The sequence below is a fragment of the Peromyscus eremicus genome, chromosome 8a (assembly GCF_949786415.1).
Source record: "Peromyscus eremicus chromosome 8a, PerEre_H2_v1, whole genome shotgun sequence".
In the NCBI taxonomy this organism is placed as follows: domain Eukaryota; kingdom Metazoa; phylum Chordata; class Mammalia; order Rodentia; family Cricetidae; genus Peromyscus; species Peromyscus eremicus.
This window is the reverse complement of record NC_081423.1, coordinates 76,720,055-76,743,303: the sequence shown is the minus strand read 5'-3', so window position 1 is coordinate 76,743,303 and position 23,249 is coordinate 76,720,055. Positions and strand designations below refer to the sequence as shown.

At 39.4% G+C, this 23,249-nt stretch overlaps 1 protein-coding gene across 15 annotated transcripts in view; it reads right to left on the bottom strand.

Moving 5' to 3' along the window:
- The window catches only part of Mbtd1 (mbt domain containing 1), a 68,259-nt gene that overhangs the window by 9,440 nt on the left and 35,570 nt on the right, over nucleotides 1–23,249 (bottom strand). For all 15 annotated transcript variants that reach the window (XM_059271525.1, XM_059271522.1, XM_059271526.1 and 12 more), the window contains 10 exons: nucleotides 16,804–16,921; nucleotides 14,464–14,598; nucleotides 13,472–13,560; nucleotides 12,749–12,983; nucleotides 11,698–11,753; nucleotides 10,778–10,882; nucleotides 6,927–7,074; nucleotides 5,288–5,370; nucleotides 4,538–4,772; nucleotides 3,988–4,065 (listed from right to left, as the gene is read on the bottom strand). In XM_059271525.1, the coding sequence (XP_059127508.1) occupies nucleotides 3,988–4,065; nucleotides 4,538–4,772; nucleotides 5,288–5,370; nucleotides 6,927–7,074; nucleotides 10,778–10,882; nucleotides 11,698–11,753; nucleotides 12,749–12,983; nucleotides 13,472–13,560; nucleotides 14,464–14,598; nucleotides 16,804–16,921 (1,282 nt within the window). The remainder of the gene's footprint in view (nucleotides 1–3,987; nucleotides 4,066–4,537; nucleotides 4,773–5,287; nucleotides 5,371–6,926; nucleotides 7,075–10,777; nucleotides 10,883–11,697; nucleotides 11,754–12,748; nucleotides 12,984–13,471; nucleotides 13,561–14,463; nucleotides 14,599–16,803; nucleotides 16,922–23,249) is intronic.

Here is a 23,249-nt window from a genome sequence, read left to right as displayed (position 1 = left end):
TTTTATTTTGATTTTATATGTATGTGTGTGTGCCTTTGTGTCAGTATGCACTCGCATGTAGATGCCATCAGAGCCAAGAGGCTGTTGGATACCCTGCTAGAGTGACAGGAAGTTACGAACCACCCAATGTTGGTGTTGGAATCTAACTTGGGTCCTCTTCCAGAGCAGCAAATGCTCTCTCTCCAGCTCCCAGACAACGTAGATTTTTCTTTCAAGACAGGGTTTCTCTATGTAGCCTCAGTTCTCCAGGAACTCGCTCTATAGACCAGGCTGGCCTTGAACTAACTCACAGAGGTCTACCTGCCTCTGCCCCCTGAATGCTGAAACCCCAAGTTCTTTCATGTTTGGTAACAGATTTTGTGGGAAGGATTTGTGTGTTTGTATATGTATTATATATGTTGATGACAGTGTATGTGTGTGTGGACAGAGGTCAACTTCAGGTATCATACACTTTTGGAACTTGACAATTAGGCTAGGCTGGTTGGCCAGAGAGCCACAGGATTGTCCTATTTCTGCCTTCTAGCACTGGGTTTACAAACATGTGCCACATTGCTTTTTTATGTGGGTTCAGGGAACTAAACTGTGGTCCTCATGATTGTGTGGTAAGTACTTTATCAACTGAACTAGTCCTCCAGCATCACTCTGCACCCCATCCTCCTTTGAGACAGGGTCTCACTCCGTAATTTAGGTTGGCCTAGAACTCACTATGCAGCAAAGGCTGGCCTTGAATTTGCAGTAATCCTCCTGTCTCTGTCCCGAGAATTGGAATTACACCACACTTAGCCTTGTAGGAAAGATTTCTAAAAGTCTGTGTAAAGGGGGGAAAAAACTCTGATAGGCGGTGGTAGCGCATGCCTTTAGTTGCAGCACTCTGGACAGGCAGAGGCAGACAGATCTCTGGGTTTGAGGCCAGCCTGGTCTACAGAGTGAGTTCCAGGACAGCCAGGGCTATACAGAGAAACCCTGTCTCTAAAAAACCAAAAACACCCTATGAAGTAGATAGCACCTTAATAATGTAAAACTACTGCTTCTTATTATATTTCTTCAATTCCAACATTCAAAAACTATTTTTCTAAGATTTTGGCAATAAAACCATACTCACTTGATGATGCACTTACTATCTTTACTTGGTCCACTTACTGTCAACATTTGTATTTTTTTCCAGAAAGTACTCCAGAGTTTGCAGAATGTTACATAGTATATTTATTTATTTATTTATCTATCTATCTATCTATCTATCTATTTACTGAAATGCAAAAAATTCTCATTTCCATCTATCTATCTATCTATCTATCTATCTATCTATCTATCTATCTATCTATTTACTGAAATGCAAAAAATTCTCATTTCCAAAACCAAAACATATCTGGTCCCAAGGGTTTCTAGTAAGGAATCATCATTTATTTTCTTTTCTACATCCAAATAATTTTAAGGCACTAGAGATGATGCCACAGTATTAAAATCAAAATGTCAGAGTTAAGGGGTATGTTCCATTTATAGCTAAAGTCAATCTTTAATTCAGAAATCTGGTAATGTTAAATAGCACAATAATTTGGGTAACTAATATTCTTATTTTGTCAATTTGTTCATTCATCGCCATATTCCTAGCTAGGAATGCAAAGATTCAAAGAAACAAACCTTGCAAGGACCACAAGGAGGGAGGCAAGAGAACTGTGCATATAATACTCATTAGTTACTAAAAAGGATTGTTTTAAAAAAAGACTTTATATGTATTCATGTGCACTTGAGTGTATATATATGCACCCCAGGTGTGCAGGTGACCTCTAATTTAGAAAAGGACCTGGGATCCCTCGGGATTGAGTTATAAGCATTTGTGAACTGCCTGAGGTAGGTCCTGGGAACTGAACCCGGTTATCTATAGGGGCAGCAAGTGCTGCTAATGGCTGAGCCATCTCTCTAGCCCCCTTTCTGTTTTTGAAGAGAGTCTTATTTTACAGCCCACGGTGGCCTGAAACCTGAGGTAATCTTTCTGCCTTAGCTTCCTGAGGTCTGAGATTCAAGTGTAAGTCACTATACCCAGCTAGTAAAAAGACTCTTCATAAACCTTGGGAGGGAATATATATAGACACGTGTGTGTGTATATATAATTACACACATAGACACCACATATTTATGTGTGTATGTATTCTTCCTGCCCCTTAAGTCAGGGTCTCATGTAGCCTAGATAGGCCCTGAACTTGCTATGGAACTGAAAATGACCTTGAACTCCTGATCTTCCTGCCTCTGCTTGCTGAGTGCTGGGATTACAGTCATGTGTCTCCACGCCTGGCTAAAACCACTGTTTGACTTCAATGTCTTAGAAACTTCTGAAATCTTTCTTAAATTCTTGTCCAACACAAAATGATCGATAGTTTAAATGAGTCTGTTAAATTCACTTTACAGAAAGCTGAGTGGGCATACCTGCTATAGTTAATTTAGGGACATGAAATTCACATGTGAATTCTTAAGCACGTGCAAATCAGCAGACCTCACTCTTGACTGTGAATGGTCTGGCAGTGCTCTCTAAGCTCCTGTAGGTGAACTGCTGTACTTCCAAGCTCCTGATGGGCAAAGTTGTTCTGGGTCTGTGGGAGGTTTTGCCCACAGAAGAAAGGGAAAGGGATAAGCCTGCTTTGTGATGATGTCATGCAGGTCATCACTACTTGAGGCTAGATACTTTTTTTTTTTGTTTTTTTCAAGACAGGGCTTCTCTGTGTAGTTTTGGTGCCTGTCCTAAATATCACTCTATAGATCAGGCTGGCTTCGAACTCACAGAGATCTGTCTGGCTCTGATTCCTGAGTGTTGGGATTAAAGGCGTGTGCTACCGCCACCCGGTAGATACGGTTTTATGATGGGAAGAAATTTGTTTTTTGAGACATGAGTTTCTCTGCATAGCCTTGGCTATCCTGGAACTTGCTCTCTAGACTAGGCTGGCCTCAAATTCTGCCTCCGGAGTGCTGGGATAGAAGGCGTGTGCCACCACCACCAGCTTGGAAACTTGTTTTTCAAAGTATCAGCATAGTAACTAGGTTTGTCACTTTAAAAAAAATTATAAATAACTGTTAATCAGGAAGAACAGAGAATATTTGGTTAATCTTTAGGTACTTTTTACTATAAAAAGTATCTTAAACACTGTTTAAGATATTCTACACCAAGTTTGAACAGAAAAGCCCGTGACTTTCTATGATAGTGAAAAACATTTTATACTATTGTGGCTAATAATGACAACCACAATTTACTGTAAGGAAAAATACATTACAGGAAACATTTAAAAACTGACTTAGCTAGATACCAACTCAGATTTCCCCCCACTTATTTTGGTGTGTGACTGTGACACGTAATATACCCATGAGGGAGGTGTTCTTTCTTGTGGAGGCTTATCATTCTCTATCTTAGTGGTTTTTCTGAGACAGGGTTTCTCTGTGTAGATCTGGCTGTCTTGGAACCTGCTCTATAGACCAGGCTAGCCTCAAACTCAAAAGAGACTGGCCTGGTTCTGCATCCTGAGTGCTAGGACCAAAGGTGTATGCCACCACATCAGGCTTCCACCTTTGCATTTTTACCCACTGCGCTGTTCCCAGCCCTTCAATGGGGATTTCTCAGGATCATCACTCTAGACAGAGCTGTACTTTGTAGCAATGATGGCTACTGTAAGCATCAAGCACTGCCTTTTTTGCTTCATTAAAAGTTTTAAAAAAGTGATTAACTTTGAGTAGGTCTATAATTATTTTCAAGAATCATTCTCAGGCTTTATTCTTTATCTGTGATGCTTTAAACACACAGATAAAGAATATCTGATTTCTCCTCTCAATTAAAAGTGTTTCTTAGTATCCAAAAGTTTTGCCTTTTATGTCATACTGCACCTTTAAGCATAATACATAATGAACAACCATCAGTTCTCACAGGGATGTACTTTTCTGTGCAAGAATACTGTGACCTCAATTGCTTAACAATTAGAAAATATATGTAAATACATGGTGACCCACTTTTCTTATGTCCTTTGTATTGCTGGGACTTAGCCTTTTTCTTCTGTTTAGAAGAAGCTGACTGGCTTTCTCTTGATGCTGGAAAAGAAAAAAAGGGAAAAATTGGTGATGGAGAATGGCTTACAATTCTAGACACAGATTGGATGAATTATCTTTATGAAGATCATTATGCTTTCAGAAGTACACACTGCTTTTAAAGGGTATATTTGGTCTTTATAAAACCATTCACCTCACTACTAGATAGAATCTATTCAACAACATGTATGAATGATAACATTTTTAGCCTGCACTGTTCAATTTGACAATAGTGTAGTCACTTGGTGACTTATGGTTTTCTCTATTTACTATGTAATTGATACTGAGTTCACACTGCCATGGCATACATGGTCTAATTCTGTGGTATCACTGAGTCTTAGTATCTTACCCGGCATCTCCTCAGACATTGATATATTCTTGTCCTGTGAGCTTCTAAGATGATTTACATGAGATAGCCCTCTGAAGAATTAGCTGGTTTTTATAAAACAACATGTTTTCTGAATTAGCAACTTACACTGTGATGCTGGAGGCTGTAGTTGATATCCAGTTAACTGACACCACCCTACAGGATAGAGGTCAGGGGACTCACAGTCTACCCACTGATCATACTCTTCTTCCCATCCATCAAAATGTATCCTCAAGAGGCGATGAATAATTCGAGTAACTGTGGCTACACATATTAAACGTGGCTCCATGAGATCTACAGCTTCTAATTTCATTCCTACACGAAATCCGTGATTTGGAACATCCTGACACAGAGAAACAAAGTATTAAGACTGGTGCTCACGAGAGTGCAGTCTACTACTACCAGGACAGCAAACGATATATCTAAAACCATTTCCCAAAGTTCCCAGCAATTCTTTAGTTATGCCACTATATGGCAACAGGGAGGCATTTAAGAATTAGTCAAGGGGGCTGGAGAGATGGCTCAGCCGTTAAAGGCTAGGCTCACAACCAAAAATATAAGAATTAGTCAGGAAAAGTATTTATCTTCATTTCTCTCTGGTTAAAGATCAAATAGTTAGGGCTGACAAAATGGTTCAAGCCTGGTGACCTGAATTTGACCCGAGAATCCTGACCACAAATTTGCCCTTTGACCTCTACACATTAGTCTTGGCACAAAGAACCCCCTTACATCTTTCCCCAAAGAAAATACTTATTGTTTTTGTTAATCTTCACTAAGAAATTCTAATACAAGGCAAAGAACTTTGTCTCAAGAACAACTTCCATTCTTAGGTTAAGATCATGTCACATTCAAATTTACCTTATTAAATAGTTTTACTGGTGCTGCGATGGAGCCCGTTTCCCTGAGGTAGTCAAACCATTTAAAAGGAAGTTTTGTGTAACCTAAAAAATACAACTGGTTTAGGCAACAGTTCACTTAAAATTAGCATAGTTTTAAATAACTCAGTACATGAAATCTCTGTAGGTTTTAGGTGATATGATTTCTTAATCTGTTTTTTAAAAATTCTATTTTTATTTTTGAAATTGGAATCCCAAACAGCTCAGGCTAGCCTCAAACTTGCTATGTAGTAGAAAGTAACCTTATTCTCCCTTGCTTCTCCATCCCAAGTATGGGATGGAAAGAGCATACATTTCACTTGGTGATACAACGAACTTCTAACTCACGTTCTAACATTATTGAGCATATTGGCTTCATAGTATGACGATGTCTTCCTTTGCAGACACATGTATGTTTCCTTACCCTAATGCAGAAGTGATTCTTTCTTGTTTACTACCAAGATTGACTTCTGCCTTTTTTTCCCCTGGGTGGCATTAGAGATCTAATCCATGGCCTCAGCATACTGGGCAAGGTGCTCCTACTACCAAGAGCTACAACCCCTCCCTAAAATACTAGGTTTTAGAACAGTCTAACACTTAATACTCTGGATTATTTTTCTTTTTGTGAGAGAAATTAGACTAGCTGAGCAAATACTTTCAACAAATCTTTGCTTTGCCTTAACCCCACTTAGAGAAAAACCCAAGCCAAAGGTACTGGTTAAACCATGAGAGCTGCTAAAGACATACTTTCTTCTAAAAGGTACACAGCTGGGCGTGGTCATGTACGCCTTTAATCCCAGTACTTTGGAGGCAGAGACAGGAGAATGTCCATAGTCTATTATATAGTGAGTTCTAGACCAGCTAAGAATACAGGGACCATGTCTCAACAAAGTAAACAAAAATAGAAGCCATGTGACAATCTAAAGAGAGAGGCCTCATTTCTGTGAAGGCTAAGTATCCATTTAAAAATGCTCATGTGGGAGCTGGAGAGATGGCTCAATTCCCAGCACCTACAGCTCCTAACAGTCCGTAACTAGTTCCAGGGGATCTGATGCCCTCTTCTTGACTCTTCAGGCACCAGGCACACACCACACACATGGTGCACAGACATACATACAGGCAAAACACCCATATATATAAAATAATAAAAAGTACTTAAAAAAGCTATGTGCACAGTAACGTATTGAGATCACTATGTTAGAGGGTCTGTAAATACAGATTCACATTGTAACATGAACAGATTCAGGAAAAACTTTCACTGTAATTTATTAAAATGAGCTAGAATATAAAGTTTGTGTTTTTATTTTAATTAATTAATGTATTAACTTTGAGATAGGGTCTTGTGTAGCCCTAGACTCACTATGTAGAGCAGGCAGGTCTCCAGCTTGTGGCTGATGCTCCAGCCTTTGCTCCCAAGTGCTGGGATTTCAGACATGCATCATCATGTTCAACTGCGGAGTATCTCACAGCTCTTGCATGTTTTAGTCTAGCTATTCATACTCACACATATTGTGTATAAATACACACACAACAAGAAAATTAGGGCCATGTTAAATATAAGCAGATACCATACAGAAACAAAGCAAGACTAAAAACTGAGTATTTATACCGGGATGGAGTACCTCTGGGTGGAGTCAGTTCTATCATGTTAATTTCACAGAAACCCACAGGGAAAATAGAAGGAGAGGTTGCATGATAACAGAACCAGTCAGATCCATCTGCAGCTTCTGAGCCATCGATCCCAATCATCAGGAACCCATCAGCCAGCACCTTTGAAATTAAGAGAATCCCAAGTACTTGAACATGAACACCACTATTACAAAAAAAATGGCATTTTAAATGATATTCTGAAAGAAAGGAAAATCTATTACATAAAGGCACTTTAGAAGTAAAACACTTTGTTACTGGATGTTAAATAGATTCAATAAAGAGAAACTGATGTAGACTGTTAATGTGTACCAGAAACAAAGACCATACAGAAGTGATTTCAGAAAAGCAAGTTCACACAGAGATGACTTCAGATATTTGGAAAAAACAATGTCTTTGGCCAATAACTGATTGAAATTCTCTCTCTCTCTCTCTCTCTCTCTCTCTCTCTCTCTCTCTCTCTTGGTTTTTCGAGACAGGGTTTCTCCGTGTTGTTTTGGTGCCTGTCCTGGATCTTGCTCTGTAGACCAGGCTGGCCTTGAACTCACACAGATCCATTTGACTCTGCCTCTCGAGTGCTGGGATCAAAGGCGTGCACCACTGCCACCGGGCTGAAATACTCTTTTAATAATTTGACCATCTAGGGCCCAGTGTGTGAAATGTTTGGCTGTCAAGTCTGATGATCATTGTTCAATCCCCAGGACTTACTTGGTGGAAGGATAGATCCAACTCCCTCAAGTTGACACACACACACACACACACACACACACACACACACACACACACACACACAAACCAGGCAGTAATGGCAAATGCCTTTAATTCCAGCACTGGGGAGGCAGAGGGAGGTGGATCTCTGTGACTTCTAGGACAGCCTGGTCTACAGAGTGAACTTCAGGACAACTAAAGCTACACAGTAAACCCCATCTTCTACAACAACAACAACCCCCCACCCCCAACCATGTAGTGTTGAGCGTCAGGATCTTAGTCCTAACATGGTAATGCTTTCCTTCTCTTCTGACTTTTTATAGGGAATAATCTTGCTAAACCTCTACCTTCTTCAAGTTTCAACCTGCCTTCTTTTACCACGCTCTTCTACGACAATAAGGCTGCTTGGGCCCAACAAAGGTCCTCTTAACTCCACTTTCTGCATCAGACTGCTGTTAATAAGTAGCATGCCTGCCTTCTAATACTAACTAGAACTTAAATTTGAGATGCTCTCACTCCAACTTCTCAAGCCTGGAATTACAGACCTATAGAGCACCTTGTCTAGCTTCTCTCACATTAAAAAAAAAAAAAAGATTCTATCTATCTATCTATCTATCTATCTATCTATCTATCTATCTACTATGTATACAGTGTTCTGACTGCATGTATTCCTGCATGCCAGAAGAGGGCACCAGATCTCATTATAGATGGTTATGAGCCACCATGTGGTTGCTGGGAATTAAACTAACGACCTCTCAAAGAGCAGCCAGTGCCCTTAACCTCTGAGCCATCTCTCTAACTCCTCACATTTTTTTTTAAAACAAGACCAACTTCTACATCTTGCCTAATTATCACAAAAAGATCTTTTCCAAACACATGTTTTATACTCTAATGTTTTCTAATTTTCATCACACTGAGAATATTTTATATCCTGCATAACCACCAGGGGGAAAAAAAAGCAAAAAAATTGAGACAGGTTCAAACACAAAAGGCGTAAGGTTTTTATTTGCAGTGAATTCAGTAGACTGCACTCTGAGAACTAGTTCAAGGTACATACTATGCAATTTGTTATTCTCCCATTTCTATCCTTATCTAGACTGCCAAATTCACCGACAACCTTATTTTCTCAATTCAGTGGTCTATTTTTCATAGTACTTACCTCCTCAAATAACTATTAATTATTAGTGAGACAAACTCACTATGCAGATCAGGCTGGCTTCAAACTCAGAGATTAGCTTGCCTACGCTTTCTGAATGCTGGGATTAAAAGCTTTCAATCCAGACTATCATGTCCTAGTCTACTGATTAATAGTCACACTTCTATTATTCCTTCTATAACTCTTTTGGTAACTGACTTTTCACCTCCAACCCTTACATTTCTGATTTTAGCTCTGCTTTGTTTCAATGACCTCAAATACTATCAGGACCAACTGGAGTTTGCCTCCCTTCCTGAGTCTCAGTATTTATTTTATCTCCATGCCGAACACGTTCTCTGAGAGCTAGTCTTTGCCTCATGCCATCAGCTCCTTCTTTAGTCCTTCAGAAGTAATCAATCACTTAGCTCACAACTCTTATCGCAAACATTCCGGCTCTTGTTTTTTTTTTTTTTAAATCTTAAAGTACTTATTAATTTTTTTTAAAAGTTATGTATATGGGTGTTTTTGCCTGTATATATGTCTGTGCAGCACATGTCCCTGGTGTTCATGCAAGCCAGAAAATAGCATCAGATTGCCTAGAACAAGAATTATGGATAATCGTGAGCCACCATGTGGATGGTGGGAACCAAACTTAGGTCCTTTTGCAAGAGCAATTAGTGCTTTTAACTGTGGAACCAACTCTAAAGTCTGACATTTCCCCTCCCACCCCCAAGACAGGGTCCATGTAGCCCTGGCTGCCCTGTTGACATTTTTTTGTTTGTTTGTTTGTACAGGGGACTGATCCCAAAGTCTTGCACATGTTAGGCAAACACTCTACCACTGAGCTACACATCTACAGTCCCAATTTTTTGTATGCATATTAACCACTTGCCATTTCCTAAATGTGCTGATTAAGTCTTTCTCGACTCAAACTAGAATCACCACCAGGAAAGAGGGAACCTCAATTGAGGAACTACCTCTATCAAATTGTCCTGTGGGCACATCAGTGGGACATTCTCTTGACTGTTACATCCCTAGGCAGGTAGGTCCCAGCTGTGTAAGAAAAGCAGCTGATGGCCAGGCATGGCAGCACACACCTTTAAGCTCTACACTCAGGGGGCAGAGGCAGATGGATCTCTGTGAGTTCCAGGCCAGCCTGATCTACACAGAGTTTCAGGACAGCCAAGGCTAAATAGTGAGACCCCGTCCTTAAAAAAAAAAAAAAAATTGTTCTGTGGTCTCTGTTTCATGAAGTTCCTGCCTTGGCTTCAATGATGGGCTATATGGGTAGGCTAAAGAAACTCTTCCTCATGTTACATTGTGTATACTGTTACAACAGAAGCTTCTGAAATATCCTAGCTCACACCTGAATTTGAGACCTTTTTTTTTTTTTTTGGTTTTTCGAGACAGAGTTTCTATGTGTAGCTTTGCGCCTTTCCTGGAACTCACTCTGTAGCCTAGGATGGCCTTAAACTCACAGACATCTGCTTGCCTCTGCCTCCCAAGTGCTGGGATTAAATAAAGGCATGTGCTACCACTGCCCGGCTCTGAGATTATTTCTTACCTCATTCTTCAGCATGTAAGTATCAAATTAACCTATATTTGGATTGTTCTATTAGACAACAAGCATCTCCATCTCATTAGTATGTAAATTTGATTTTGTCTTTAATAAACAGTAAAATTATATATATATACCAAAGAATTGTTTTAAAATAAATTTGTGATACCTGTAGGTGTTTGATTTATACAAGTATTTCAAACACCTGTATGCCATGGGTTGCATTATGCATTAAAGTTCTGGGTGAAAAGGGGTTGTGAAGTCCTGATCTTGACACATTAGAAAGTTTTAATAACTTTTTTCCCAATGAAGATCCAGACGTACATATCTTTTTTTTCAAAATACATCTGCTTGAGGCTCCCTTATGATTTTAAACCTGGTTCTTCTGACTGAATTTCTCCAATTTAGAACAAATTCTCTCTTACCTTCCTAATGGTTGCAACACATATTGTAGAAAGATTTAATGGGTCTATAGCCTCCAATTTCATTCCTTCTTTGAACCATTCTCCACTCTGGTCTACTTCTTTTACCTATAGAAAGCATATACAACACTGTTATACATGTCCTTTAGAATTATTTATTTAGTGTGTTGAGGCAGGGTCTCTCTCTGGTCTGCTGCACTGTGTACTGCAGGCTGTATGAGCTGTAAGCTTTTGGGCGATTCTCCTATCTGCACCTCCCATTTTGCTGTCGGGAGCTTGGATTACACATGTACTCCATGGTATCTGCACCAGGCTTTTTACAGATGTTCAGAGCATCAGGATGTGCAATAGTACCTGAAACTGCTAAGCTAGCTCTTCCTGGCCCAAAAATGTGCCCCTGACCCCAACTTCCTGAGACAGGGTAATTCTCTGTAGCACAGGCTGGCATGAAACTTGTGGTAATTCTTTTGCTTCAGCCTCCTAAATGTTTTCATTTTAATAATGAAAATATTTCTGGCCAGGTGATGGTGGTGCATGTCTTTAATCCCAGCACTCAGGAAGCAGAGGCAGGTGATCTTTGAGTTCAAAGCCAGCCTGGTCTACACAGCAAGTTCCAGGACAGCCAAGGCCACACAGAGAAACCCTGTCTTGAAACACACACACACAAAATTGCCAACTTGAAAACATTTACCAGATGCCTTTCCTATGTACCTAATGTTGTAACTCCCTTTGTTTAGGGAACAGAAAGAATTTATACAGGTACACATAATTTAGGGATGAGTACAATAAGAATTTGTGACATCTAAGGATTACAGATTTTAATTTTTTAAGTGAGCATATGTGATATCCATAATCTTAGGAAAAACCCCACAACCCTCTTTCAACCTAATTTACAAATGAGGGCTCTTGTACAAACTTCTTACCTTAGCAAATAAGTGTGGTGGTGTATCAAAATGTCCATCCTGTTTCTTTGTAATATCTACAAAGAAAAGTTACATACTAATCTGTCAGCATTTGTGAGAAGATCAAAAAAACCCATGCTTCCTTGAAGGGTTCAAACTCACAAGGTATGTAATACTCTAAAACATGGCAAAAACAAAAACAAAGAATCCATGTCTTCTACATTTATGATGGTGAGTAATATTAATAGCCTTTTCTATCTTCAGAGCACATGTACACATGCTATTACATTTCAGTTAATTACAATGCTGGTAATTTCACAGTAAGGGAATTACAACATCAGAAGCCTTTTTTCCCTTTTGGTGTGGTACTGGAGATTGAACAGAGCGCCTCACACACGCCAATTTTTTTTTTCCCCGAGACAGGGTTTTTCTGTGTAGCTTTGGAGCCTGTCCTGGAACTCACTCTGTAGCCCAGACTGGCCTTAAACTCAGAGATCCACCTGCCTCTGCCTCCTGAGTACTGGGATTAAGGGCATGTGCCACCACCACCCGGCTGCCAAATATTCTTAACACTGATCTCCCCGGCTGTTTTGGAGGCAGGGGCTCACTAAGTTGCTGAGGCTGTCCTTGAACTAGTGATGATCATGCCTGACACTCCTGCATAGCCTGCACCGGTAGGCATTTCTAGAAGAATGTTTTTTCGTGTTTAGTATCATGTCTAGTTAAACTTAATCTTGCCATTTAGATGACAATTAAGTGGAAATGAGATCCTTTCACATCTTTCAAATGGTCTGGACAAGAAAAGAATGAGACAATTGTAGTTGTGAGGAAAAACAGATTTAAATTTTTCTTTTCTTTTCTTTTTTTTTGGTGCTAGAAATTAAATTCATGGCCTCATGCATGAAATGTTATTATTTGGGTAGGAAGAGGAAGGGACACAGGGAATTAGTATCGTAATTACAGTATAATAGTCAAACTAGAACGCTATCTTTGATCTAAGGTTTGTAGAAACAACCAAGTAGTTTATTCAACCTCACTGATACTTTCACAAGTTTTTGTGACAGTTGCTTACCAGATCTTTTGAATCGATGGCCTATGCTTCGAGACCACCCGATATGGTGGATTAAGGGGCTGTGCATGTGGCACCAGAAGTCGTCTGTTCTGTCTTCACTCTCTTCATACACTAACCTTAATCTTCCTCCAATTACACTTTCCACCACTGCTACTCTTGTTCGACATAAATGCCTCTTGTCAACTACTTCTACTCTCATGCAAGGTTTAAAAGGATACTGCATACTCTCTGAAACCTTCAAACAAAACAGAAAAAAAAATCCCATTTGAGACTCATGACAAAGGAATACAAGTAGTTTCAATATTGCCCTGTCAAATATATATATATATATATATATATTTTTTTTTTTTTTTCTTTTTTGGAGACAGGGTCTCACTAGCCCTGGCTGTCTTGGAACCTGCTATGCAGATAAGGCTGACCTTGAACTCATGGAGATTCATTAGCCTCTACCTCCTAAGTACAGGGATTAAACATGCACATCACCATGCCAGGCTCTTGTTTTGTTTTGGGGAATAGTGTTTCATTTTTTAGTCTAGAGGTTAACTTTAAACTTCTGGCCATCTTTCTGCCTCTAGAGTACTGACATAAGTATGAGTCATCCTTTCTGAACATATATTTTGATATTTAACGGTTCAGAAATTATAATTCTTTAAAAATTCTTCTAAATAATTCTAAGTAATTCTTTTAAAAGAGCTCTTCAATTCATAATGATCCTATTTTTACCTTTTGTGAGAAATCAGGAGGAAGCGTTTTGGCACCAGTAAGTCTTTTTACTAGAAAAGCTTTCCAGTTTGTGTATTTGTGTTGAACAGCTAAAACAAAAGAAATAACTAGTTATCCTTTAGCAAACAGAACTGCTTTACAAAATAATTAAAACAAAACAAAACCAGGTTAACAAGTTTCTCTGGAAATCATGAGTATGAATTAAGGTGCTGAAAAGTAGCAAGAATGGAGAAAGTATGTATATTTTGCTAACATAAAAACTATTTGACATAAAAATATTTTAATTTCTGTATCACTTTAGGATATTATGTGTAAGACACCATTAAGATACACACGTTTAAAATGACCATGGGGTTGGAGAGTTTGTGGGGCATTTACCCACCAACCCCACAGCTCCCCAGAGTTTTTTGAGTGTGAACAGCAGGAAATATTAGACAGAAGGATTTATTGTGGAGAATCTTGCGGAGATAAACAGATAGAAAATAAAAGATAGCCTCAAGAGGACCTGGAACCTTTTTCAACCGGCCTGTCTCTGCCCCAGGGTTTTTATACTGATGCCAAGGGGTGGAGCAAATGACCTCCTCCCCCAGCACAGCCAAGTGCAGACCATCTCAGACTCCTGCACTCAGGCCCGTGGTCCTAATCATCCTCTATGCGGACCTGCTGGGTAAAGCCACGAGGAACCCAAAAATGGGCTCCCACAAGCCCGTTTAGAGTCCCAGGGGTTTAGAGCACTTGTTGCTGCTGCTCTCATGCTGCTCTTACAGAAGACTGGGGTTTGATTCTCAGCACCCACAAGGTGGCTCACAACTGCCTAGAACTACAGCTCTGGGGGCTCCAATGCCCTCTGTGGGGCCAGGTATGTATGAATACATACATACATACATACATACATACATACATACATACATACATGCAGGCAAAATACTCATACCTCTAAAATCAATGAGTGTCAAGTTTAAAATAAAATAAATGGACATGAGGCTACTCACTTCTAGGAGGAACGAGAGGTTTTCCACTGGCTGCACACCAACCAACTGGATGAATATCAGACCCACATATATTGCACCAGAAGTCCAGAGAAGAATCATTTTCAAATCCTTCATATCTCAAAAGGGCATTGTAACCTAAAACCCACAAAATGATCATTACATAGTAAGATAACAAAACTACAATGATTCAGCCAGCCCCTAGGGTGATGTCGTCAAACTCTGCTTTCCCTCTGTAGCAGAAATGCCTGTCATTGTTTATAAGCAAAGGGTAGTCCCTTCTAGGGGCTCCCTCCCATGCCAGGGATTGGTGTGGACAATCTATACTTCTAAGTCCCTGAGAATACTGATCCTGTCTGTTGGACTATGATCCAACTTTGAGAATCCCTTAGTAATACAAAGACAGGTTTTCAGAGCATGGCTTCTCCCTCTGCATTTCAATTTATAATTTCTCAAATTCTCAGAAGGGGGAACACCTCAGTGAAAACAAATGGTGAGATAGCTTCATGAGAATGTGTAGTTTTCTTTTTCTTTTGAGATAGGGTCTCATGTAGATGAAGCTGGCATCAGAATGAGTACATGGCTGGAGACAACCTTCTGCTCCTTCCTCTACCTCCCAAGTGCTAGAATGTTAAGTGTGATCAATGTCTGAAACAGTTCCTAAAAAGTTTTGATTTTTGGTTGTGTGAGAGGACAATCTCAGGTGTTAGTCCTCCCCTTCTACCCTGTTTGAGATAGGGTCTTTTTGTTGTCTGCCACGGTGTATGCCAGGCTAGCTGGGCCATAAATTTTGGGGGGATTTTCTTGCCTTCTCTGAGGCTTACTACCAAAATAGCAAAGTGACTTAGAAGATATATGAGGCAAACAGAAAACACAGAAATGTAAAACCAGTATCAGTAATTAGGAATAATTCTGACAGTAAATGTGCTGATCTTCTGAACTATTTACATGCAGGTGTCTCAAACATCTGGGACATAAATGCTGTCATGAATTATAGCACAGCAAACAACAGAATCATTTAAAGAACGTTTATGTAGACAGATGTCTTAAGGAAAAGACCTAGGACTGAAGTGGATAGGAGAAAACACAGAGCCTGGACTCTTGCCACAGTGATCAAAGGTATGGATGAGATTAAAAAAAAAACTTCCAAGGAAAGAACAGCTTCATGTTAACAGATCATTTATATTGGGGAAGCTATTAAAAAACAAAAAAACTGTCAGGGTGAAGCTGCAAACTGTGACTACCTTAAAGAATAAAGATGCTATTGATGACGCTGGAAGAGGGAAGTGTAATAGAATTATTTTCAGGGGGTAGAGATGCAGCTTACTGTCAGAGGCATTGCCTAGCAGCACACAAGGCCTTGAATTTATCCCCTCACCCATCCAGGACATTTTTTTTTTTTTTTTTTTTCTGAGACAAGGTCTTTCTTTCTGTTAAACAGGCTTGGCTGATCTGGAACACGCTCCATAGACCAGGCTGGCCTCAAACTAAGAGATCCACCTGCCTCTGCCTCCCCAGTGCTGGTCATCACACCTGGCACCTAGGCCACTTTTAGGTAACTCTATAGGCAGTATAGTAAAGCAATATTCAGAGTGTTATAGGGAGACAAGCTGGAGATAAAGCTCACCCAGTTGGCCTAGCCAACTGCCTGATTTTTTTTTTTTTGTTGTTGCTGTTGTTTTTTCGAGACAAGGTTTCTCTGTGTAACAGTCCTGGCTGTTCTGGAACTCACTTTGTAGACCAGACCTCAAACTCACAGAGATCTGCCTGCCTCCCGAGTACTGGGATTAAAGGCATGCACCACCACCGCCTGGAAGATTTTTTTTTTTTTTTTGGTTTTTCAAGACAGGGTTTCTCTGTGTAGCTTTGCGCCTTTCCTGGATCTTGCTCTGTAGACCAGGCTGGCCTCGAACTCACAAAGATCCTCCTGCCTCTGCCTCCCCAAGTGCTGGGATTAAAGGCGTGCGCCACCATCGCCCAGCAGATTTTTTTTTTTAATGGCTAGAAAGAACTGAAGGAACAATATTTCCTTCAGATAAAGATGTGATAGCTTTCTGAGACTCAAATTTCATGAATAAAATTCTACAGTTATATCCATTTGTTTATATCTTGCTACAGTTGTTCACATGTTAAAGTGGGGGAAATGGTAGTGTAATAACTGCAAACCCTACAAATCCAAAAAATACTTATTGTCTAGCTATTTATAAAAAAAAAAAACCTGCCAACTCCTACTACACATATATTATTTATTTGGTAATACCCGCAAAATTTATACTCTTTTTTTATTTAACAAAAGTTTGTGTCCCTGGCATTTTCTAGTAAATCATCATGTATGCTTTTCACCTGCTAATTTTATAATTCCAGCAATCCAGAAGACTTTGGTAGGTAGACTGCAGTCTGTATTGGGAACTTCTATTCTTACATTTTCTGAGATATCACCCCAGCATGTCCCCATAGGTGCCTGTCATACAAAAATGATTAAATTATTATCTTAGTAACATAAGCATGAAACACCATTCAAAATTAGTACCATCAATAATGGAATATTCAAATAAAAATGTCATTTTAATCCATTCTTATTTTCTTAAAGTATAGTTTCTATTCCTTGTTGTAAAGAATTCTACTTGGAGAAAGCTAGAATAAGGAACAAATTCAATACAGAAGACAGAATCTGCACCTATTAGATCCATATTGACTTCAAAATTCAAGCCCAAATGTGACATTTAAATAATTATTTATTCTAAAACCCAAATTACAAACTTGGCCAACATCATAAAATCAAGGTGACTTGAGGAATTCAATGTTTTTAATGCGTGCTGAACGAAAATATTTTAACCCTTAATTTTTAAAGATCTTGCCCAAGACTAGGAAAAAAATTAATTACAATTAACAGGTTTCAATGTGATCTGGACAAATAAAACAAGCATCTGTATTTCAAATATAAGTTAAATCCATAGAATGTAAATACAGTCTATTCAGACGGACAGGAAAAAGCTTTGGGAAAGTCATTATGGGGGAAGTTGAAGGGATTTGGGAAACGAGGCCTGCAGTAAATTGTTAAGTAACTTATTATCTCAAAATTTCTCATGCAACAATTACTATGAAAAGAAAACTTCCAATGTTGGAGCTATTGATCATTGGTCTCCATACTACTGGTTAAGATGGCAACTGAAAAAACTACCTAAGAGTATAACAATCACATTCCCCAAAAGGTAACGTTCCCATTCCTGAGTCCCTAAACTGCAAGGCAATACACAATTACTTGGGCTTTATGCAATAGTAAATTAAGTCAAGTACACGAGTTTATAATTATTCATTAGTGCTGATAATTCTAGTCTCTGTGGCCCTGGATAATCAGGTTTCCATGAAATGTAGAACACTGGACATAAATAAAAGGATAAGGTGAGGTTCCAGAAGGCCTAATAATATGAATTAATCAGGTGAAAACAAAACAGCCTCAAAATTAAAAGATAAGCAAGCATAGACATGAACTAGCAAATATAGACATTGGGAAAATGTATTTATTCCACGGAATGAATGCCCCTTATACTTTGATGGTAACCCAAAATAGAGTCAGTCTAAAGCAATATTTAACTCCTGCCCTCTACAAACAGTTACAAATTTCTGAAGGAAACAGTATGTCAAATAATAGTGAACTAAGATCTAGAAACCAAAGACAAAATCAGTTAATGGCTAACTCTTTGAGTAGCAAGCAATGAGTACACCTTATTAACTTAGAGACACGTCCGATCTCAATTATTTGTGATTATGGGGGAAGGAACACATATACATCTTTCCAAGAGGGAAGGAAAAAACAAAACTACCCCCTCCCCTTTTGACACAGGGTTTTGCTATGTAGCTCAAGTTGGCCTGGAATTTGCCATTATACCACATTGGCCTCCACTTTGCAATGCTCCTGCCACAGCCCTCCCCCCAACCAAGTGCTAGGGTTATAGGTGTGTGTGCCACCATGCCTGCTTTTCCTTTTTAAACAGGAAGACTGGACCCTTCAGGTTCTGCTACCTCCCCCTACATCATTCTAGACTGTAGGGCCATCCCTATTGCCAGCAGATATGATCAGAAAAGGAGAGGCTAGAAGGAAGACGTGTAGCACAAACTAAGCTAACATATATAAATATAAAGACCATATACTCATTTTTTGTAAGGCTTAGCCATCAGAGAAGATAGGTGCAGGTAATTGCATGCACAAAGCTGCACGAAACTCAAGGAGGGTAGCTACTCTTTGCTTGACTGCCAAATCTGTTAATTTGTTTTTTATTGAGAAGAGCTGTGGTTATGCTGAGAAGCTACAGGTTAGGTGGGCACAATGCTAAATGAAATTTGTATACAGGACTCCTTTCTGAGCTAGACTTGACAATCTGTTGTGCTGATTATTTTTTAAAGCTCCAGTATTATCTTTGAAGAAAATACTTTTTTAGTGCTATTTATTAAAGAAGTATCAATATTTACTTAAAAAAAAAAGGCAATGCTCACTTGAGTGGGAGATCTTTGGTTTGGTCCCTATAGTCTGGATTGGTATAGGAGAAAGTAGCAGAAAGTGATATTTGTTCTTGCCTGTAAGGTTGTGGTTCTGCTAGGCCCTCTTAAACCAATCCATATGGTTCACTCTATGAAAAAAAAATAAAGAAACATCAACAAGATAGAGCACTACAGTTATAACAAAGTATGTGCTCGATGTGTTGAAATGATAGTGATTTCATAGATAAATCTGCCCTTTTTTTGAAAAAAAAAAAAAAAAAAAAAATTCTGTTAAGTGTGGAAGACGGAATGACCCAGGGCTTCCAGCCATCTTCACCCGAGTCATCCGCCTTCTCCTGCTGGCAGGAGGGATACCTCTGAAGTCTGGATTGGTATAGCATGAACTAGCAGAACCATCATTTACAGGTAACAACAAATTTACCTTCCAGACTCAGGATGCGAGGTCTACCTCAGGCTCCTCCCAAACAAGGAAGATCTGCTCCACCACTTCCTGCTCCAGGGCCACTCGTGAGAGCTATCTGGGAGCGACTCTCCTTCCCTGCAAAGTAAGCTGTCATCAGGTCCTGTAGAGACGGCCAAATCCAAAAGCTGAGGGGTCCCCAACACAAATGTATGATAGATAACCTATCTACCTGAAGGAAAATAACCTGGCAGGAAGTCTTATTTCCTTCACTTTGAGAACATTCCCAGCTAGTCCAATAGCCCAGATGACTGGTGTTCAGACTCTAAGAGGGCATACATGATGCATACAGAAATAACAATTTCCTTCTACAGCACTGCTAACCTCCAACTTTTGATAACCACACTCAATCTTTAGAGAGTATAAATGGGCAGAGGTTAGACCTGAAGCTGCAGGTAGAAAATCAAGAAAGAATTTATCCCCATGATAAAGCAAAATCCACCATTACTATATCTCCAAACGAAAAAGTACTTGATTACTAAAGTGTACCTATTAGAATAAGATGAAATAATGTTTGGTCAAAAAGGACAAGGAAAGAAGTCAGGCACAGTGCTGCCCATCTGTAATCGCAGCACGTGGGAGGCCGAGGCAGGAACTTTTTGAGTCTGAAGCTAGCTTGGGATACATAGCAAGGCCCTATCTCAGCTTCTGCCCTTACCCAAACAAAACAAAAACTCCAACCTATTCTCTCCAGAAAACATACTCACCTTTTGATCTGACACCAGAATCTATTGGGGGTGAAGTGGGGGTGAGGGTAGCATAGAGATGGGGAGTGCAAGGAAAATACAAAAGGAAAACGGAATGTTTGAGAACACCTGAGAAAAATGCTACACATATGTTTAAAAAAAAGTAGAAATCACTAATTTGAAGGTCTTTTTTTTTTTTTTTGAGACAAGGTCTTACTCTGTAGCCTAGGTTGGCCTTTAAGTATGCAGACCAAACTAGCCTTATACTCGCTGTGATCCTCCTGCCTCAGCTTCCCAAACAAGGAAGCCTTCTACATGATGAGATTACAGGTATGCACCACCACACTTGGGTTTAAAACTGCCTAATTAAAATAAAACAAAACATAGTTTAATCATTATGAGATACCAAAAGAAGAACAAAATCCACTCTGGGATAGAGTCCGAAGTTAAGACATTCATTTAGATTTACTTAGGCTTCCTTTAAATTAGGTTTTCCTGAAAACCTATGGCAGGTGATTTTTAGTATGGGGGCTCTCTTGCCTTTGTAGAGAATGTATTTCATGTTAGTGTTAGCTTAGGTGGAACACTAAGTGCCAGAAATGAACTCAAGTTTTCTTTTTTTCTTAAAGATCTATTATTTATTTAATGTATATGAACACTCTATCTGCATGTTATGTCTTTATGCCCAAGAGGGCATCAGATCCTACAATAGATGGTTGTGAGCCACCATGTGGGTGCTGGGAATTGAATTCAGGACCTCTGGAAGAGCAGCCAGTGCTCTTAACCACTGAGCCATCTCTCCAGCCACAAAGATTAGAATTATTTATTTTTGTTTTATGTACATGAATGTTTTGCTTGCATGAGTGTCTGTTCCTGGTGCCTTCAGAAGACAGAAGAAGGGTTTGGATCCTCTGAAACTGTAGTTACAGAAGGCTGTGAGCCATTATGTGGATGCTGGGAATTGAACCTGGGTCCCCTGAAAGAGTAACAAGTACTCTTAACTGCTGAGCCACCTCTTTTATAATCTAAGATGACTTCATCTCCTTTAATTATAAAGGAGATGAAGTTATATCATGCATTTTCTAGCATTCTCTTTCTGTGAGTCAAGGACAGAGGGGAAGACAACCTAAAAGGTAATTTTAGTTGAATAATATTCCTAATAAACATGTATTTGAGAAATCATATCACGAATTTTGCTACAAAAAATAAATTTACTACAAAGGCCTTCTATTTTTCTTTTTTTTTTAAATTTTATTTTCTGTGGATTGGTGTCTTGTCTGCATTCATGTATGTGTGAGGGTGTTGGATCCCTTGGAACTACAGTTACAGACTGTTGTGAGCTGTCATGTGGATGCTGGGAATTGAACTCAGGACCTCTGGAAGAGCAGCCAGTACTCTTAACCACTGAGCCATCTCTCTATTAAAACAAAACAAGTATATTTGACACATGCTGCAAGTAAATGAATAAAAACTTATTTCTAAAAAAAAGCTGCACTCAGGTCAGAGGAAAAAATAACAGAAAGACTGTATTATATAAGTGATACAAGATATACTCATGAAGGCATAATGAAAAGGTCAAACTAACTCAGCTTTAAAGTCATAGTATAAGCTAGGTGTGGTAAACCATGTCTCTAATACCAACAAACAAGAAGAAGCTGAGGCAGGAGGACCGCCATGATTTCCAGAGTAGTCTCGTCTACAGAGATTGTGCTTTGAACATCAACCAATCAATAAATCATCCCCGCCCCCACCTGCTACCACAAAACCCAGCACTGCCCCCCACACCCCCAATCCCAAGTCATAGCATAGCTACACATGATGGCACACCTTTATAATCCCTCTTAGGAGGCTGAGGCAAGAAGACTGAGTTCTAGGCCAGCCTGGGCTACGTAGTGAGAGACCCTATCTCAATTCTCTGCCAACCGTCCCCCACTCAGATAAATACCTGCAAATCTGCTGAATCGACACAGCATTATCTAAATGGTATATAGTTCTATATTATTATTATGGGTTCTTTCTTGTTTGTTTGTTTTATTTTGCCTTGTGTGACTGCTACTACCCAAGAACTAAGAAAGGGCTCGGTACATACTCCCTTTGTAGAAGACTTTAGTTTGTTTCATACCCACTTGTAATTCCAGCTTCAGAGGATCTGACATCTTTGGCCTCCATGGGAATCTGTACTTATGTGCACATACCCACATGTAAACATATACATAATTAAAATAACAAAAGTAATCTGAAAAAGAACTAAGGACTTTAAATTACGAAAATGAAATAAGTTTAAAATTATAACCCAGCTTCTCAAAAAAGTAGTAAAGCTTTATTTAAGAAATGGTCTAGGTAAGCTAAAGGATTTTGAAGAAGCTGCCAGCTTTCTGACTACACATTAAAGATCACATTTTTCCTCTCTTGTTTTGAGGTTTTTTTTTTTGTTTTTTTTTTGTTTTGTTTTTTTGTTTTTTTGTTTTTTGAGACAGGGTTTCTTTGTGTAGCTTTGCACCTTTCCTGGATCTCACTCTGTAGACCAGGCTGGCCTCGAACTCACAAAGATCCGCCTGTCTCTGCCTCCCGAGTGCTGGGATTAAAGGCGTGCGCCACCACCGCCCGGCTGTTTTGAGATTTTTGATAGTCTCACACTGCAGCCAGGTTGGCCTGGAACTCACAGTGCTCTTGCCTCAGCCACCTGACTCCTGGGAAAGCAAGCATGTGCCACTGTATCTGGTTAATTTATGATTTAGTAAAAATTTTATTATCCAATTCAGTGATTTCCAACTCAGGATTGCCAATGTAAAGTAGACAATGACTAGAGACCAATTTGCTCTGCCAAACCAATCAGTGTAGTTTCTTACTGTGATTGAAGTCTGAGTCAGATTTTATTAGGTAAATAATATGGGAAAGGACAAAAGGGACTCAATTTTCATTCTAGACTTATCTTTCTTTCTTTTGGTGACAATGAGGTCTCATCAAATTGCCTAGGCTGGCCTTAAACTTGTTATCCTTTTTGTAGCTGAGATTACAGGGCTACAGCACCAAGGTTGGTTCCAAAGAGTCTTTGTTAATTTATTAAACAAAGTCATGCTATGTCACCTTGTTGGCCTGGTACTGAGTACACATCTTAGGCTGGCTGCCAATACAATGGCCGC